This window comes from Scleropages formosus, chromosome 21 (assembly GCF_900964775.1).
Source record: "Scleropages formosus chromosome 21, fSclFor1.1, whole genome shotgun sequence".
Classification (NCBI taxonomy): Eukaryota; Metazoa; Chordata; class Actinopteri; order Osteoglossiformes; family Osteoglossidae; genus Scleropages; species Scleropages formosus.
Genome location: NC_041826.1, coordinates 19,462,096 through 19,482,451, shown reverse-complemented (window position 1 = coordinate 19,482,451; position 20,356 = coordinate 19,462,096). Strand labels below are relative to the sequence as shown.

The 20,356-nt window shown below is 44.8% G+C and overlaps 1 protein-coding gene across 4 annotated transcripts in view; it reads left to right on the top strand.

Annotated features, from left to right (window-relative positions):
• Window positions 1-20,356, top strand: part of cacna1c (calcium channel, voltage-dependent, L type, alpha 1C subunit) — a 184,721-nt gene that overhangs the window by 39,944 nt on the left and 124,421 nt on the right. For all 4 annotated transcript variants that reach the window (XM_029247299.1, XM_029247298.1, XM_018729988.2 and 1 more), the window contains exon 3: window positions 2,199-2,304. In XM_029247299.1, the coding sequence (XP_029103132.1) occupies window positions 2,199-2,304 (106 nt within the window). The remainder of the gene's footprint in view (window positions 1-2,198; window positions 2,305-20,356) is intronic.

The window sequence follows — 20,356 nt, the reverse complement described above, 5'->3', positions numbered from 1 at the left end:
TGTGAGCAACCCCCCCGTCCCACCCTGACGCATTTCCCCACTAATGAGGTGGGGTGGCTCCCAGAGATGGACCTCCCCAAGGACCAGCTGAGAAGGATGCAGACTGATTAAACGCTGCACCTTCAACCTCTAACCCCTATTCGCACCCATATTCCCACCCCCATCACCTTCAGCATTGAAAAGAGACACATAGCAAAAGAAGGTGTGTGGACATAGAATATCAGGTTGGTGGCTGTTGAATGAGTAACAGAAGGAAGTAGAATACTTCATGGATCACAAGTCAATACATGCTGAGCCAAAGAAATCTAAAATTTCCAGTAGTGCTATTTTCCCTTTTTTTTTTTTTCTAAGGCCGGCGTGTTTCCCCTCCCCTCCCAATGTCATGCAGGTTATTTTTGGAGACTAGATGTTCTATACCTTTAGTGCTGGAACAAAGAGGACCCCCCCCCCTTCCAATCCCCCTGCTGGAACAGTTCAGTCTCCAGGGACACTGGCCCCACTTTACAGCTCCTCTCCTTCCTGTCATTGTTGCCATGTCAACCAGCTTCAACAGGTCAGATGGGACCGCGTGAGAGCGCTGTGTGGTCCTGAGTCAGCACATCTCATTGCTGTTACCGGGTGGAGAAACCCAACATGGCCCATGGAAGCTTAGACTGCAGGGCACACCTTGGGCTGGACAGCCCAGACTCGCCCTCAGAGCTGACTGACAGTCTTCCCCACCCCTGTGATCTCCCCCCCCCCCCCCCGCCGCCCCCGAGGCTTTTCAGTTTACTAAAGGCTTACGTGTCATGCATAAGTGGCAATCATGTCTTTGCCAGTGAATGAGCACTGCCTGAAATGCGGAGCGAGGGGAAGGAAAGGCCATCTCCTTGCCTTATTTGTGTGAAACAACATTAGTGTAAACATGACATTTACTTATTACATTAATGGCTCCTGCAAAATGCCAAAAAGCAGATTGGTTTCAGTATGATAAGTAGCATGCTGTCATTGCTCTTTGTGACCCTTGTTTTGGCATTTCTTCTGCTACTTTTTTGGACCCTTTTTAACCCCATCAGGAGTGTTTACAGTGTAACCGTCATTTCTCCACCTGAGGGGCATAGCCATGGAAACCTGTGAAACTGAATGTAAACATGCAGTTTGCACATATGTGTTCACTATTTATAGCAGCATTTATTTAACTGGACCCACTCTTTCCATGGCCTTGTAGTTCTGTGTACAGGACTTGAACTAGCACTGGAACCAGGTTAACCAGAATACCACAGTGAGACAGAACCCCACATGAACTTTACTGCATGACATTTACTTAGCAGTCATTTTTCTCCAAAGTGACTTCCAGTGAACTCTATGTAGCATTATCAGCCCACACACCTTATTCACCAAGGTGACTTACACTGCTAGATACACAACTTACAATTGGTCACTCATCCATACATCAGTGGAACACACTGTCCCTCACACACTATGGGTGAACCTGAATAGCATGTCTTTGGACTGTGGGAGGAAACTAGAGCACCAGGGGGAAACCCACACAGACACAAGGAGAACATGCAAACTCCACACAGAGACTGAGTGGAGATTGAACCCACATCATCCTGCACCACCCAGGTGCTGTAAGACACCAGTGCTACTCACTGTGCCACTGTGCTGCCCAAACGTCACTCCAAAGAGCTGTTACTATAGGAGTATGGATCTGCTGAGTGGAAGCTGTTGGCACCCCAGAAGGCACAGGTACAGACCCAGCCACCAGCATCTGGTTTTGGTACAGAGCTGGGGAGCCAGGAATGACTCACAAAGAAAGTTACTCCAAAAGGACTAGACCAACTGGAAACACCAAAAAAATGCTAAAAAATTCCTGTTTCTGACTTTCTGCCCAGATGCAGTAGCCCAAGGTGATCTGGGGCTTTTTAATGGCTTGGACCTCTTCCTGTTGTGACCATAATAAAGGGGAATGGTTTTGAACCGCATGCATGAGAAGCAGGGGTTGCTGACATGATGAGAGCAGACACCAGTGACAAAATCTCCTTCAGCTGACTTCCTGCCAGCCACGCGACCATCCCGTGTGAACCTTGGACATACACGGGCTGATCCTGGCCTTATGACCAAGCAGATGTTTTATGTAGTATGGTTGGGAAACAGTTTGACAGGATCCTTTTGCTCAACATTTTCCATCTGTTCTTCCTTGACTTGGTGTTTCCCAGACCCTTTGAAATAATAATTTTGCTGACTATTTTTGCTAACTGTGTGGCCTTAGCTGTCTACATCCCCTTTCCTGAGGACGACTCCAATGCCACCAACTCCAACCTGGTGAGTAACTGTGGCTTTTTTCTCTTGACGGGTTTCACCTTTGCGAAAGGCTTTTTACGAGGCCATGATTTAGATGCATTCAGTATGAAAAGAGTTGCTTAATGTGGCTGTTTGTTGTGGGAGGAGGAATGATTTATGTTTCAGCATTTTCCTGCTGCTATGCATGGGATGATAAGATGGAGTTAGTGTATTTTGCTGTGTTCTCCTTAAAAGTGCTGGACAATTATTCTGAAATCAGACTTGTTGCCAAGGTTACACTTGAATGCAACATATTTTGAGGACTGGTGGAGATGCACTTAAAAAGCAGTGGCCGAGGTGCTCGTTTGTTGTGTTTTTGTGCTTGTGTGTCGATGACAATATAAATAAGCCAACGTTTTTGTGTTTTAGAGCAAACATGGCAACTCTTACAGTCTCTGGGTTAGGGTTTTTGGCCTCTGTGCTCCAGCTTCTCAGGGTGGTGTCTCACTATGGTTTATGTACAGTTATGAACAGTGGCACCAGCTGGATACATCAGGGGGTATCTGGTGAAGACAGAGTGATTTTGATCCTGCTAAATGAATAAATTTAAATACAGCCTAAATTCTTGCAGTCCAAACACGTGTGGGTTTTTTGTTTGTTAAATGTCAATGGATGAACTGCATTCTGTGTAAATGTCTGTGTGGGCAGCATTGTGGCACAGCAGGTAGTGTGGGTACCTCACAATGTTTGGGCAGCACAGCTGGATGTAGATTTGAGCCCTGCTCAGTCTGTGTGGAGTATTATGTTCTCCCTTTTTCCACGGGTTTCTTCTGACAGTCCAAAGAGCTTTATTTCAAGTTATTTCATCGCTCTAAATTTCTCATAGTGTGTGGCCATGTGTATGTGGCTTCCCCGCAATGAACATTGATGTCCCTTTTGCGGTGAACCCTACCTAGCCTAACACCCCATGATTCTGGGGTAGGTGCTGGACTGCTGCAACCCTGCCTCAGGATAAGAATTTGTGGAGAGTGAGTAATGTGTCTTTGTCGTGATGTTGATCTAATGTTGATTTGCCACCAGTTGAACCAGTTCTTATATATATAGTATGTGTGTATTTACCTCTCTCTGCCTCTGGGAATGTGAGCTGTTGCTGAGATGATGTTTCTGGTTTGATGCCTAATGCAGTGAAGCAGACCAGAGCTTATGAATCAGAGATGAAGAGTGATAGCTCAGTCTATCTCCCACTTCCTTGAATTTCATGCCACCCTTGACCCTCAGTTGGTAGGGGTTTTTCCTGGCAGTCAGGGATTCTAAGCAGCATGGTACAACATGGGAATCTCCCCATCCCTCTGTAGTCTTCCTTTTCTTCTGCCTAGTGGTTGTCTTTGTTTCTTTTCATCGGTACTGTTTTAATTTCTCAGAACACCTCCGTCCATCCAAACTCGAGTTTTTGGGGTTTTCTGCATTTTGCCAGTGAAACTGATCCAGTACAGTTTGGTTTGGATTGATATATGTGTACAATCCACAATGTGAGTAGAGAGAGAGTTTAGAAATAAAAAGTGTGTAAGTAACATCCTTTTGTGGTTATGGGTCTAATTGCGATGGCATCCCTGTTTAACTTCCCATTAAAGAACGCTTTGCACAGTTCATGTTTTGAGAAACATTTTATGGGATATTAAATGAAATCAGACAAAAATCTGGAAAATGGAACGTCTGCTCTACTTCTAGTTGGAGCTCTGGAGTAGCCAAAAACAATTAGTTTTGGGAAAGTCTGTAACATTCTCAGCTGAAGTCGAACTCACCAGCAATACCAAATGGAGGGAATCCAGTGTTATGGAACAAACTGTTTTACAGTTGGAGATTCTCCTTAATTCACCTTGGAGTATTGTGCTAAATTTCCTCTGACTGAGAGACTCAAGCAGCACCTCTCCTCTGCTCTTCAGCGAAGCCAGGGTGCACCTGAAGGACCTTCACTGTGTCCTTCTTTTCAAACCACCACAATTTCCCATGGATGTAGAGACGTAACACACAAAATTAGATGTTTGCCCCATCGCCGGAAGAGGAAACACAAGAATTATAAAAATAACACCCAGTTCCTAGTCCAACATCACAATGCAGGGTCATACTAGGAATCCTCATATTAAATGATAAATTGTGGCCACTTCTGTCCTTTAAGATATGATCTGACGTTTTCTGCTAAGACTGACGGCAGTTTGTGTCTCTCAGATAGATCCAAACAGTCCCACAGACCCTAGTAAACTGGAACCGGGAGACTGTTTGTTCTGCCAGCATTCTATTCCACTATATGTGATACACACATTTTTGCTTATATAGTCATTGTATTAAGCAAGACAGTTGAAATGAACTTCACCAAAGCTCACAGGCTACAGGATTTCTCAATTCTCTGCATACTTGTAGGTACTGAAGAAAGACTGAGGAATAGCTATGGAATGACAGTTTTACTATTTCTGTTTGGAATACACTTACTGTAGAAATATCCATCCATCCATTTTCAGAAACCATTTTTTCAGTGCAGAGTTCTATGTTGCTGAAGATCTGTTTTTGATCATACGATAAATAAATAAAATAAATAAATAAGTGCTGAGTTACAGTGCCCTATAGCTTTGGCCTGCAAGGACAGGGCATAAGGAGGTGGCACACTGGGTCAGATGCCATGTTATCACAGGCAATCAGACAAGTAAACATGAAGGATAATTTCACATTTACAGAATGACCCAAAACATCAAATGTCTTTGGACAGTGGGAGGACTCTGAAGCACCCAGATAGAGGGTGGAGCACAATGATCAGGTACAAGCTCTTGAGAATGTTCTTTTTGCTGCTGTAGCATTGACTGTGAAATTTGATAACTTATCTATTTTGATCACAGCACAGCTCCAGCTTTGCCACGACAATGGGACAGCAATTGCCTATTGGGTCCTATGGGATTCACTTTTAATGTGCCTTTGACTTAGGTTTCAGGCAGCTTTTCAGCAAAGCCAAAAGCATCATGTTATATGCTCCCCCATATGCTCCCCTTTCCCTCAGGTCTTCTCTCCTAATTTGGTCCCATTACTGTCCTCTTTGGACCGGATGTTTCCAGGCTTCAACTAATGCGCCTTCAGTTACCTTTAAAGGCAGTACTGTGGAAGACTCAAGTAGCAATTTTTGTAAATATATCCTAGAATCAGATTCTATCCTAGAATGAGAAGACTCCCAGAGATGCCTATGCAGTGCCACACCTCCGTCGCTTAAAGGATGGATGAGTGAGGGTTCATGTAGTAAAGGCAGGGAAGACATTAATGGCCTCAAGGAGAAAGGATGAAAAAAGCAAATGTGACACTCCGAAGGGTTGTCATGGATATGGCAGCAGGACAGTGCTTATATGGTCTTCTTGCGTGCAGCGTAACGAACCGCAGCGGAAAATGGACTGGTGTTTTTGATAGGGAAAGCTATCGTTTCCCCTGCTGTATTCATTCACAGCTGAGACAAGGGATGCGCTGGGGATAGCCACACACCGCTAAGAGCAGGATGGAATTTCTTCGAGACCACAGCCTCTACAGTGACTGATGAAGATCGTGATTAAGAAGCGTAGATGCACAAACCTCAGTACAGAAGCAATGGGTTAATGTAAATGTATACTAAATAAATACTACGTCTGTAGGACGTTCATCATTAACTGCAAAGGCAAGTAATTACAAAGCAATTTAAGTATTGAATCAGACCTAAGTAATAACCCTTATGTCAAGCAGTCAGGAGTTTCAGTGACAGCAGATTTATGCTGAAGCTATCAGAACGGAGGATGGATCTGATAGAGTGCATCTCCAAATGAGCAGAACATTGAGTCTCACCAAGGAGCAAATACTAAGTGAATCCCTCCTTACGAGTTTAATGGGCCCACGGGGAATTGTTCAGATCGCTATTTCTCCGATATTTAAAGATATTTACATCACTCCTCTCTGTCTACAGCAAACTGTGTGCAGAGAGCTGTAATAATGCTCGAATCCTTAGGCCATTTTACTGCAAGCCTTTTGCATCAAGATAAAAGAGACAGCCATGGACAAAGTGAACTGTTATTACTGTTTATAGAATGACGTGAGGTAATTTTACCTCTTTGGCAGAATGGCAGTGTTCAGGGGGGAGGTGGGCAGGTTCATTCGAGGCTCTGTGACATTGTCTGACTTGCCAAAGTGTAAAGTGTTTCCTGTAATGCCATATCTTACCTGAACCCCACGCCATCTCCTAGCCAGAGCCTGCAACTTCTCCTCAAACACTCTTGTACCTCCTTCACTGCAGGGCCGGTACTTCGTCCCTCTTTTGGCTGCTGCAAAGCTGACTATTTATAGTCATGGGGAGGGTTGAAATGTGGAGCAGTTCTGTATGTTCAGTACGTCCTATTACCAAAGGCTGCACGATGAGTCTGCGGACTGTATAATGCATGTAGGTTCTCTCCAGAGTGTGTGAGTACTGGAGGAGAGGGGGCGACCTGATTTAAAGTGTGTATAATATGCGGCCAGGCTGGCTGTGGTGGCCATGGTAGAATAAATCACAAACCTGCAGCCCTTCATTCTTGAACCATTGTTACTGTCGGTGCCTGTATATTTTCCATCAATGTTGTATTTATTTGATGCTATGAGATGGAAATAGGAACAGAGGGTGAGAGAGAAGAAGCTAGAACAAAGGAAAACTGAAAGAAAGGAGAAATGCGATCACTTTATGGATCGAGGATTACAGTCAGATGGAAGGGTCAGGAGACTGGATTTAACATTCTGTTCCGGCAAGGTTGCAAAGTTCCCCTGGGCTACGCTTCTGGAACATGCCTGATGTGATGAGGTGCTTCTCCAAGACAGATTTATGGATTTATACCCCCTTGTACGTGCCCTAAGAGCCTCTTAAAGTAAAGTAATGCAGACTGTGAAAAAAGGCAACTGAGTGCGGTGCACAACATAGCTTTTCTGTCTCTTCCTTTTCCTTCCCTTCCTAAACCTCCCCACCTTTCCAGTGACAAGAGAGTGATATTTCCAGTTACAATCCACAATGGCACACAGATACGGAACAAAGGCGTACTGCTGAGCTGCAGGCGGCATTGGGTCCCTGGTGTGTAGAACTAGAGGTGTACCGGCTTGGTCCAAACCAGTGAAACCATTAGCATAACTCTGAACACGGCACAAACGGAGACATCGTACTTAGAGTATATCTCACAGAAGTATGTTTCAGAACTTGAAGGTGGTGTTGGTTCTTTTACGTGACAGGATCATTGCAGCACTAAAAACCTTTCGATCGCCAACGTTTCCAGTTGTAAATGTGTGATTAATGTGTTTAAAGCTTTCAAAGACAACACTCAGTGCATGCAAGACATGAAAAGGAATAATAATTGCATAGATTATAAGGCATGTGAGGTCTGATGACTGCTGAAGGTGTACTACAGAAGACAAGCAAATCCAGTATGATGGTCTTCAAACAAAGAAGTCTAAACAGTGTTATTTTTAGCCATCTTGGTGAGAAAGATTTGCTCTGAAATACCATTCTGTTGGGCGAGTTCCATCACTGGTCTGTTCTAACGATGGGGAAACAGTCTCATATTTATACAGACCTTGGTTTGAGAAGACAGTTTACAGTGAGAATTATCTTTTAAAATATATGAATAAAAACTAGGTTCTTTTAAGCAATAACAGGTGAAAGAATATAGCCCTTGAATTTTTTTTTTAATTAAATGTCACTTATTTGCTTGGAAAAAAAATTAATCAACTCATTAATTGACATTTAGAGTCAAATCTGATTTCCAGATTTCTCAAAGTCAGCATGTGTCTTTTTTGATTTTATAGAAGTATCTCTAATCTCTGATACTGAAAACCATTGCTTTTCATTTCACTAAGCTTGCTATCCTTGAATGGTTTTTCAAAGAGATTACATAAAAGTCTGTTCGAAAGTGGTTCAGCTGAAGCATATACAGACTGCTTATAAAAGTCGGAATAACGCAGTCGTTTTTTTATTTCTCAGAAATACCTGTCCATATCTGTGTACTTTACAGTTCTTTATGTTGTTGAATTAATTACTGTTTTGTGTTTAAATCTAGAGCTTGTATGTTTGTAAAACAGTGAAAGATAATCTACATTAAGATGATGTGAGAGCTGATGTGCCTTGGGAATAACTAAGAACTTTATGTATTTGCTTTTTGGGGTTTCTTTCATAACTAAAAATAAGGGGCTGGGCACAGAGGGTAATGGGACTTTGTACGTCTTTAAGTTTTTTGGAGTCTTGCTGTCACATTTCCTATTTAAATACACATCTTTCTCTCCTGAAGAAAGGGGAAAATAACACAAAAATAAAATAATTTTACTATTAATGTTTTAGTGTTTATCATAGCTTTCATCAGCGTTCGAATAAAATTACTACCTTAATCTGTCAGTTGTACTCTTTATGAAAAAGACACTTGTCAAAATGATAGTGGATGTCAGAATGAATAGAGTTTTAGGGGAAAAGGGAAGCTGAAGATGGAAACAGAGAATTCGAGAGACAGTTAAATGTGCATTCAGTGCTGGGAAAGCCACCCGGTCTGTGTCCAGCCGTTTACTTTCACTCGAGAGCGATAAATATATTTATTAGTTTCAGCGATGATGACCCATATACAGAGCAGCATCTTTGCTGGAGCATCTGAGGTAAAGAACACCAGTCAAGGGCACCGCAGGGGTGTGCTTCTGCGCCGCCCAAACTCACACCCACAGAACGCAGGTGACCTGTGCAAAGAAAGAGAATGCCAGCATTCTGGAAGAATAGCGTGTGAGTGTGTGTGTGTGTGTGTGTGTGTGTGTGTGTGTGTGTGTTTGATGTCAGGCTAACAGAACTGATGTCTCTGTGCATGTGTGCGTGCATTTTTGATGTCATCACACAAGGATGAAAGCTTCGTGTGTGTGTGTGTGTTGCTATGTATGCATCGAGTAATGATGTTGAGTAAGGATAGAAGCTGCTGTTTGATGCGTTAAAAAGGTGTGATGTTCTGCAGCCCATTTTGTAGGGATAGGTGGGTATTTATAGGGTGCTATAAATGGGCTCTCAGTTTCAGAATGACCCAGATAATGCTTCTTCGCTGGCCGGCTGAAGTGTGACAGCCTTCTGTGTTTTATTGCATTTTCCTTGGTTATAAAGCAGTTGATCTCCCCTCTCCCCACCACCAATCTTGGTACACCACTCCAAATTTAAAGAGCACCTTTGTCAGGCCTGCTGAGAATTAACCAGTCGAAAGTTTGAGTGCTCTTTAAAGCACTCAAAAAAAAAAAAAGCAAAAGCAGGCTGACCATGATCCCTGGAATCAAAGTCTGGAAAGATCCATGTGTCCAGAGCAAAGCTTGGAGTCTTTGACTTGTGCCGGGTATTATGGGACATCAGCGCACTCCAGTAGCACAGCTGGCTGCAGTGGAGTCTGGGAATCATCCCCTTCCCTCCCTCCCTCCCTCCCCCATCCTGATGGGTCAGTTTACTGTCCCTGCTAGGATTTGGGGTAATTAAAATTTCCAGTACATTAGATTTGGCAAGTCTGCCCTTGCAGTAGTGAGAATATGGCACACAGGGGGATGTCTACACCTGGATAATTATGAGAAAACAGAGAATGTGAGTCACAATCGAGAGCCTAATATGACTGTCATATCCCTGAAACAGGACCAAAGACATTCAGAAGACGCACAAGACAAGGCTGACGGTGGCCAGAGGGGAAGGGGGCTTGAGGTGCATAAAACTGTTGTGCCTGCTGTGCAACGGACACGCTGTGTATTTGGATATTCAAACAATGGGCGGTGTCGGACCCGTGGCCCTGAATCAATACACCTGTCCTGAACAAAGCCTTTGTGTTGGACTATTGGCATGAAATTACTGGTGGTCCGCAGCCAGGGTTTTATCTCTCCACATGGGAGCTTAGGTGTAGGTGGGACGGGGTGTTAGCAGCTGGACTGTGACCTTGGCTGCCCTGCCCTGCCCTGCCCTGCCCTTGGGCCTGGTGTGTACTCCTCCCATTTCAGAGTGTGTCTCGATCCCCTCTTATCCTGTTGCTGAGAGGCGGTGCTGATAGGACCTCACAGTGCCCCCTTCCGGCTGCACAGGAGAAGCCCCTCGCGTCCCGGTTGCCGTGCACAAACAGGGAGCACAGCCCCAAATCTGTCCACTATGACTGATGGAAGGAAACATCACACAGCAGCTACAGGGTCAGTTCAACACAATACGTGTGTACCGCTCCTTATGTGCTCGCGCGCGTGTTTTGCCAACCTTGTGACGACACCCCTATGATTTGAAGAGCCTTTGTCTTTAATTGGTCAACTTTTCGAAAATATACAACCTTCACATGTTTCCAACTTTCGTTGACGTTGGGGTAGGAACCATTTATCTGAATTACAGTGAAAGAGCGGTGTCCCCATGGTGACGGGTAAACTGCCCTGTGCGCACACGCATGGACACACACAGACAGACGCACACCACAAAACGAAGCCACATGGGCTGCAGCTCCCAGTGCTCAGCCCAAGGGGAGATTTCTACAACACTGGATGACATCATTTTCGAAGAGAAGAGAAACTCTGGTTCTTCATCTGCCCGGAGCTACGGGTTTGTGTGGGAGGGGGAAGGGGATGGGGCACAGAGAGTGTCAGAGGGAGGAACAGAGAGAAGCGGCAGAAGCTCTCCCGCTGGGGTGTGGTCAGAGACAGCGTCACTGCTGACAGCATCGTCACTGGCACTGTTCCTCATTGGACTCCACTCTGTAGGGAGGCAGTGAAACGCTGAGCTCTCTGCTCCCTTAGAAATGACATAACTGCAGTCTGTCTCTCTGAAATGACCAGAGCAACCATCCGTCGTCTACGACCGCTGGTCCCAAGCAGGGTCATCTAACCCGGCAACACGGAGCACAACGGGGAGGGGACACACCCCGGACGGGATGCCCATCCATCTGAAGGCACCCTAAACAGGACTCGAACCCCAGACCCACCACACAGAGGACACTGGCTGAACCCGTCGTGCCACCACACCCCCGCAACCATCCCTCCATTTTCATTTCTGCAAGCAGGTTGTGACCTTTGCTTGTCTCTCCTGCTGGATCTACAGGTGGTTCTAGTGCTGAATAGCCAGCGCCGCCACTGTTGGGGGTCTTGAGGATGAAGTCTTGGTGCTGTAATGGTTTTTATTACAAGTTACCCATTTCTCTAGGGTACAATAGCAGGGTCCCTTTTCAGGCTCGACCCTGTAGCCCGCTATGCCGTCATTACTACTTTTTGTATTCTAAGACATAAGATACTCAAGAAGCTCAGGTTAATTTCGGACAAGTCTGAAGTCACATGGAGCGCGTGCATTTTTTCAATGCGTGGAATTAAGTTTACTGGACTATTTGTATGACACCGTGTGTATAATCTCTCCGTTACTCATTCGCTGGAGATATCTCGTATTCTTGGGGCATAATTCCGAACTGATAAGTGTGAAATCATGTGGATGAATGTGCAACACGAGTGATAAGCGAAAACGTGGACGGGACAGCCGGCGATAACGGGACGTTTTCACATCAGATAAATTCGCAGAGCATTGTGCAGCGGGAACATGCAGTCGTGCGCTCTGTCCTCCTGGCACCTTTCCCTGCTTGTGCTGTATACGTTTACACTGGAGCTGTTTAGAATTCGAGCAAGTTGAGATCACTTGCAAAGCTGGCTCTGCGGATGCCTGGGAATGGCTGTTTCGTTGTCGGAATGGAAGTAAAATGGCCTCCCGTGTGCCGATGAGCCTGGGATGGCTGCGGTCTGTCCAGCCCTCTCGTGTGTCCTAACAGGGGGCAGTGAGGAACCCTGTCGTGCTTTTTCCTCCTCCTCTGTTCCACTCCATCCCTCTTGCCGCCGCCGCCGCTGCTGCCGCCGCTATGGCAACCGCAGAACAGCATTTGTCCTGTGAGCGAACCAGGGTGGTCAGCGAATCTGGTGTGTGTCAAAGCCTATGTGTGTATGTGTGTTGGTGTGTGCGCAACAATCCTGAAATAACGTTGTTTCGATTGCCACTCTTTGATCTGTGACGTTACACTTTGCCTTCCTCCTGAAGAGGAGCGCTGGAACACGAGGAGCAGCGTAACCCTGCATATCATCCCTGCCGCGGTGTAGGTTGTGGCTCGGCATGTGATAACTCTATAAGTCACACTCTAATTCCGGTATTTTTTAATAATTGATTTTGTTAAATTTTACACTCATGTCCAGAGAGAGAGGGAGAACGACAGAGACGAAGAGAGAGAAAGAGAGGGAGAGGGGGAGAGAGAGAGAGAGAGAAATACTTTTAATTGAAGCCAGTACAGAATATCATAATCTTCTGTGATATTTTGTGACATTTAAAAATCAGCACAAATAACTCCAAAATCGATGTGTTTGATGTTCCTGAATGATGATTCATAGGCTTTGCATGGCCGCACCCAGGCACGCATGCACTGCATCAGTGTGCTGCACAGCTGTGCGCGGCTCTGTGTTACGTCGCTTTGCGTGGTGCGCCTTCGCATTCGCGCAGCACGTGTACACAGCAGCGTGCAGACACCTCGCCGCGCTGCTGCTCGCTGCTCCTCCGTACGGCTTGAAGGTGAGGTGCTTGTGAGAGCGAGAGAGAGAGAGAGAGAGAGAGAGAGAGAGAGCGCGCGAGCTCTCCACTGGGAGGGAGAAGGGCAGCGGCCCAGCTTGTGCATCATCAAAGGCCTGGTTCCCATAGCAACAGATGAGCTGCATGCGATGGGCTCGAAGTGCAGTAGGTGGTGGGGGGGACGGTGACATGTTGATGCTAACGGCTCTGCACTAGAAAGAGCAGGGAGCACGGTCTGCTGGGTTTGGGTTTTCTAGGGATATGTCCCGGTGTCCAACTCCTGCATGGGTTTCCAAGCAGTTTAAGATACATACACACATACAGACACCAGCCCTTGTCCTTGACGCTCCTGGCTGTCCGGGAGTGGACCGACCTGCAGCTGGTTTCGCGAACACACCCGTTCCTTCAGGTTCTGCATTTTTCTTTTGACCATGCATTGAATTAGAACATCTAAATATGATTTCCAGTCAATGTTTCCATTATTCTATTTGCATATGAGGCCCATTTTTGTGACCTTTTTTGATCAGCCCCCTATTGCGAATTTGCATGTCGCAGTCCAGTGTTTACCGCTCTGGTACTGAGCATTGTGGGAAGAAACGCCGTATTAGATCATCCTTTCCCTCAAGGTGGCTGTTTGTGCTGTGGGTTGTGATTATTTACTGTTAAAAAAATCAAACTAACCTGAATTGTTCACTAGATCTTTGCTCAATGAACGGTTTTGCAGGAATAAATTAGTTTCATAAACCCGGGAATGGGCGTTTATTGTTTTCATCGGTCAGGACACAGGAGCACGTTAGTGTCAGGCAGAAATATGAATTTGCTCTCATGCCGTAGGCTGAGTTCTCACTGTAACGTTTGTCATGCTCTTTGTTCAAACAAGCATTCGCACCGATATGCCTGAAATGACCCCGATTCCTACCTCCACCCTCACTCCTTCCACTCTCCAGTCTGTGCTGGAAATGCTGGAGGATCTCTTCCCCTGCCTGTAAAGAAGTGGATCATAATTACCAGGTCCGCTGGAGCTGGCACTTCATTTAGAAAAGGACCCCACTTATGCAGGTGCTTACCAGTCTTTAGAGCCCTTCCTGCAACGAGATGGCCCCTTTAGGGTGACGAACCTATACCTCATCTCCTTCTCCAGCTGGTCACATTGGGTGACGAACCTGTTCCTCATCTCCTTCACTGTCTGGCACCATTGGGTGATGAATATATGTCTTACCTCCTTTGACCAGTTGGCGACGCTAGGTAAAGAACCTATACATCATCGTTTTTACCTGGTGAACACGGCTGTGCACAGAGGGGCCTTCATATCGTACACAGACTCTAGGGGCTGATGGAACCGAGCCCAGATCAATTGAAAAAAGTCTGATGTGTTAGAATATAAATTGCCACTTTCAAATCTCAAATTCTTGGACAGCTGTGTTGAAGTTGCTATTACTGTTATTTTATTGCTTTTCTGTTGCTCTTGTTCAAAGTGACCTACCAATTCCACCCATTTATTCTTCACACTGATCTACTGGAGCAGTTCAGGTTCAGTTCCTCCATAGGAGGTCCTGCTTGAGAGCCCCTCCTCAGGCCTGTTTTCTTTAAGCACAGTGTTACCTCTTGCGCCTGTCGCAAAGTTTCTCCACCAAACGCAAACCCTGCGTTCGTTCATCAGCCAGTTTCCCAGATCTCAGCAAACCAGTGCCTAGAAATGCACTGCATTTGGCCCGGGGAGGAATATTCCATTTCATCATTGCATGAATGTCATAAAAAATGCATGTAATGGAACAATTTCTCATGGAGGTGCCAAAGCATTTCTGCTCATTAGATTTGTGTCGTTACATTGTTATGTAAATCTGACTCTGTGATTGGTTAATTAATTACCTGCAACTGAAGATGCTGTAGGTGTAGAACATTTAAGTGCTGTCCTATTTCTGTGTGAATGCACGTCTAGATGATGGAACTGGTGGTGTAGCACATTGCATTCATCCACAGGTTGTTTTGCATGCTGTACAATTATACATTCAGTGAGTGACCTGAATCATAGTAATTTTGGGTATGAACTCAGCAAGTATCAGTCATACATGAATGTGCATGGCAGGACTTGTGTCATATAGTTAATGCACAGTGGCACAGCGGGTAGTACTGGTTACTGGTTATACAATTGATTGTGGACTCAGTTCCTGATCATTCCGTGTGGAGTTTGTGTGTTCTCCCCGTGTTTGCGTGGGTTTCCTCTGGGTGCTCTGGTTTCCTCCCACAGCCCAAAGATGTGTGTCAGGAAGACTAGTGACTCTAAATTGCCCTTAGTGTGTGAATCTGTTACTTTGCTGTGCTGTATGAATGTGAGAATGATTGCAGGGGGTTTGGTGTAGTATATGCAGTACACTAAGCGCGCTTGGATAAATGCGTCAGCTGAATACTACATGTTAATCGCTATACGCTGTGAATAAATGTAAAGCATTAAGGTACTTTTATGTCTACCCATCTGAATATAGTGTAAAGTCATATTTTCCACACTAGCATTTCTTACCCTTGGTGTGATCCCTGTGACTGCGGGTGAGGCTTTAGGTAGCCAGGTGCTTTTCAGGTGGTTTTTAATTGCTGGATCACATCTGAGACAGCAGAGATGCTGGGCTATGGATGCTCTTCTACATAGGCCACTGCACTAACTGATGATGCAAGATGTACGAGCCACTTAGTCAGGAAGGGGTGAACTTTCCGAATGACTGCGCCGTCTTTGTTCAGCCATATATTTTCTTCCCTCTGAAGCGGCAGCCATTCCTTTTCCCGAGTCCTTGTGTAAAATGTGGTCATTACATGAATATTGTTTTTGACAGAGTGGTATGGGAGAAATGAAGAAGAGTATGATCCAGATGAACATGATGATAGAGGTCGTCACAGCTGGCCTGGTCTTGGAGCTCTGTAGGGGGTTGTTTGTTGGGTGCCAACCACATGTGATAGTGTGACTTAGAGCAGCCTTCCCAGGTGGAGCACACTTTGTGCCTTTACACCCTGTGATCTCGCTCCTGGTTTTGACCCTTCTGTCGCACGCAACTGCCCAAAAATAGTTTCTTTTCTTTTTCCTCTGCGGTACATGTTTCATTTCTGCTGTATATGCCTGTTTATGCTACCTTTCGTTAAAGTGCCCCCACGTCGAACCGGTGAAATATGCATAGAAACATACAAAATAAAAATCCGCTTGTCCTCTATGTAGACAATTTAGGTGTTTTCGCAAGCTAGCCAGCTTTCAATGTGGATCAATCAGCTAACAGCCTGAGAAATCTCGAGGCATCAGCACCTTCCCATCACTCATCATTCCACATTCTAACACCTCTGGGAATGCCTCTGCCAATGAGCACAGTTCATGGGTTTAAAGCTCACCTGTTTTGCCCCTCAGACAGCATCCATTTCACATATTTGCTTAAGACAAGCCTTTTCCCTCATGGTGCTCCCAGTTGCGGCTGCATGTCTTTGGTTTCTTCAGTCTGCAGTGAGTACGTTTACAATGCTGGTGATGCGCATCGATCAAGCATCGGTGAGGACTCACGAAAGGAATGGGCCCTGCTGTAGGAGTGTAGGTGTATTTGTGGTGGTGTGGCTTCTCAGAGGTCACGAATGCTTTATACCGTGGGTAGGCAAATGGGTTTATAGCATTTGGTGACAGCAGAGAAAAAGCCATGATCTAGAGGATGACAAAAGTCATTATTGTGGTGGGTATCTCAGAAGATTTTCTGTGTTTGTTTCATCTATTAAAATGGAGAAGTGTCAGCCTGCCAAGACTTCTCTATTGACGCATGGATTTCCAGACAATGTAAGATACATGTGTTCTGATTCATCCGAATGCAAAAATGAAAATATCGTGTGATGAACATTACATGTTAAGTGCATTGGAGTCAGTTAAAGCAGCCGCTTGTACGAGTAACTTCATGCCACTGTAACGCCAGCGCAGGACATTTCCATTATGGAGGGCGGGACCTTTTCTTCACAGTGGAAAAATACCAGCTTTCCAGGATTGCATCACATCAGAAGACCATGTGCTATGCATATGGGGCAGACTTAGGTGAACAGCCAGGCACCAGTACTGGCCTTGGACCCCCACCCAGTCATGGGGATCCTGTGTGTTGCTCTGTCTGTCTATCCTGCTAACCCTCTCTTTTCCTTTTTCCCGTTCCCATGCAGAATAAGACATCCTTTGTTGCACTCCTGTCCTGTGTGGGTTATTATGCCCCCCGCATACACACAAATGCATACATAAACAGTACCCTCCTCCCCGTCCCTGACTGCTGGTTCAGAGAGCTCCTGGGAAGTGACCCATTTACCCATGAATTGCTGTGCTGTTCCTATCCTCTGCTAATACAGTATATGACTGCAATAAATAATGAATTGGCATATTTGACATTTGAGGATTTTTAAGGCACTGCAGCAGGTGGGACTGTACTGGAGGGAGGCTGTAGAGCACTGCGAGAGCCCCATAGTACATGTTCACCCCAAATAAAAGGACACTTTTCCTTCAAGAAAATATCTGCCTGAACACTTTCGCGATACATAATATTTATGCATTATTAGTTATGCATTTACAATGATGTTAGTAACAAGCCAAGAGGAAAGCTGGGCCACGTCCTACACCATTAACCATAGCGTGGAATCTTCTTTTGAAGGATGAGGTGGGCTTGACACTCGACATGTTACTCTTCCCTCGGGCTTTGAGATATTGGACAGCGTACCAGAAAATCAAAGTAATGTCATATACTTGACTGACTAATGTCCTCTGTTTATCTTGTGTTGAGCCCTGGTCTCCTGTTTAACTTACAGTATTCTTCATTACGCTGGGGGTGGGTGGTGAGAAAATGTGTGTGTGTGTGTGTGTATGTGTGCGTGCACGCGCACATCTGTGTGTATTGAGGGGTTGATAACGGCCATGCGGAACATGCATGCCGTCTGCCCATAATGGCTTCAATGGTAATTACACACACGTGAAAAGCCAGTAATCTGCATGTTGGGGGCTTTGGCTTCAGATCTGTGCCGCATGGACTCAAGTTCGCACGGTAATGATGCGTTCCAGCACTGGGGGCAAGCACGTGCAAATAATTCCATATTAATTCTGCCTTTTAAAGGGCAGATAATGAGCACTTTGAAGTGTGATGGTAAAACAGTCTGGCTACGCAGGGCAGGCGCTTATAACTGCTTTGTGTGTGAGGATGGGGTGACGGGGGATGAAGGGTGGAAAGAGAGGATGGAGGTGACGGAGGGATGATGAGTGTGTGGGGCCACTCCGTTAACAAATAACACTTCAAAAAAGTTAAGCCAGAGAGGTACCAGTACCAAGTCAGTGGGAAACTTGTGCAACACATCCCTATTATTATTCATGTGCACATGTTTACTATGGTTTTTGTGCTCAGATGGCAATAAGAAAGGTTGAAAAAATGTTAAATTTTGAAAAAATTCTTAAAAAAATTTCGGAGCTAGTGCTCAGTTTTTATTTAGTTGTAAACCTTTGGTGGAATTGTTAACATAGTGCAGTGTTCATCTTTGAGATGCTACATACTCTTTAGTGTTTCAACTATCCATGTCTGGGGGACTCTGAGAACTCTGTTAAGCACGGATTCTGACTGGTCAGAGGTCTTTTCCCATGTTCTTAAATGGCAGTTCAAGCTGATGAAGCGAATTTTTATTTTTGGTATAATCTATGTATAGCACTGTTGTTCTGCCCTTGCTGCTGTCTTTGAAGACAATGTCAAATCTTGGATGAAAAATATTTCTGAAAACATGATAGATACAGTGCTGTCCAATCATTTCTTTTTGAATAGTGTGGCAATTAGAGAAAAACAAATAATTAGGCAAAGATAATGAGGGACCCTATTTTCTTAAGGAGAAAAAAAAAACAAAGTTTTATGTTGCTTGGCAACTGCACTAACAAAAACTGCCATATATGGATGTATCTGTTTTTATCTCCTCTCCGTCTTCCTGTGCAAGCACATTTCTCCTAAACAAGTACTAGGAGCTTCTTATGATGTGAACAATCTGGAGACACTAGGCGTGACTTGATGTGAAATGGGGTGCCTCGGCATTTCAGCCTTCCTTTGGACTGCCCTGGTCTTTCTGATCCCTGTTTTGTGGCAGGTGGGGGATTGGTTCTCATCCCTGGCCCATATTCTGAACTAAAGTTAGCTGGCTTTGGTTGCTGCTTAGCAACTACCTCCAGAATGGGGTGTGCCTTTCACAATAATCTCTTTCGATATGATCCCTCACACTAATCCCAACACCTTTTGTTATAATTTTAAAATTTATTTAATTTCCCTAGTAAGACCTTTACATCTTACAGCAATAGACTTATCATTTATACAGCTGTGCATTTTTAATGAAAGGATTTTAGGTTAAAGGTACAGCAGTAGGACTCCATCCTGGTGTATTGATGCAAAGAGCTGTAAACATTTTTATGCTGCCTGTTCTTATTACATGAGTATAATGTTGGCTGTTGTTCAGCATAGATTATTATTATTACATTTACATTTATTCATTTAACAGATGCTTTCCTCCAAAGCGATGTACGTCTTAGAAAAACAAAACAGAAGTGCTTTACATCAACAGACGGAGAGATCTAAATGCAGACCCACGATTCTTGAAGTACAGTCAATTTGTCTCATATCACTCTATAAACCAGCATACATTACACAAGTAGTTGTGTATTGTTCTTTTTTAAACGGATAATGTAGTTCATGTTTATTGAACACATAGGAGATCAAGGGAGCAGTGAGTCTGAAAAAGATGTGTTCTGAAACCCTTATTAAATGCTGAGAAAGATTCAGCAGTTCTGAATGAGAGAGAGTGGTCATTCTACCACGTTGGAGCCAGAACCGAAAACCTTGGCCCTTCTGATGTTGGTCCTCTCATGCTTGAGACCACCAAGAGGTGGAGGAATTTAGCAGTCTGGCTGGAGCATAGCATGCAGTCACATCTTGTAGGTATTGGAAAGCAGATCCATTGAACTTGATGCGGGCAGCTACAGGAAGCCAATGGAGAGAGACGACGAGAGTAGATACATGGCAACGCATTGGCAAGTCAAGCACAAGTTGGCACTTTGTATCAGATGGAGAGGTCTATTATTATTTATTATTTACATTTATTTAGCAGAAGCTTTTCTCCAAAGCAACTTCCAACAAGCTTTACATGGTGTTATCAGCCCACACACCTTATTCACCGAGGTGACTTACACTGCTAGATACACCACTTACAATGGGTCACAGATTTGATGGCAGAGGCCAGAATACCAGGCAGGAGAGAGTTGCAGTAGTCCAGGCAGGATATCACCATGGGCTGGCCCACAAGACGCGTAGAGTTTGTGGTGAGATAACGCTGGATCCTGCGGATGTATCTGCAGGGCTGGGTTATAGCTTTGAAATGATCATAAAAGAGCAGACTTGAGCTGATTATTACTCCCAGGCTCTTAGCCAATGAAAGTTGAAATGATTAAGTTATCAAGTTTGATGGAGTTCTCAACAGGAGGACGGGCCAATAGGGAGGTGAAGAATC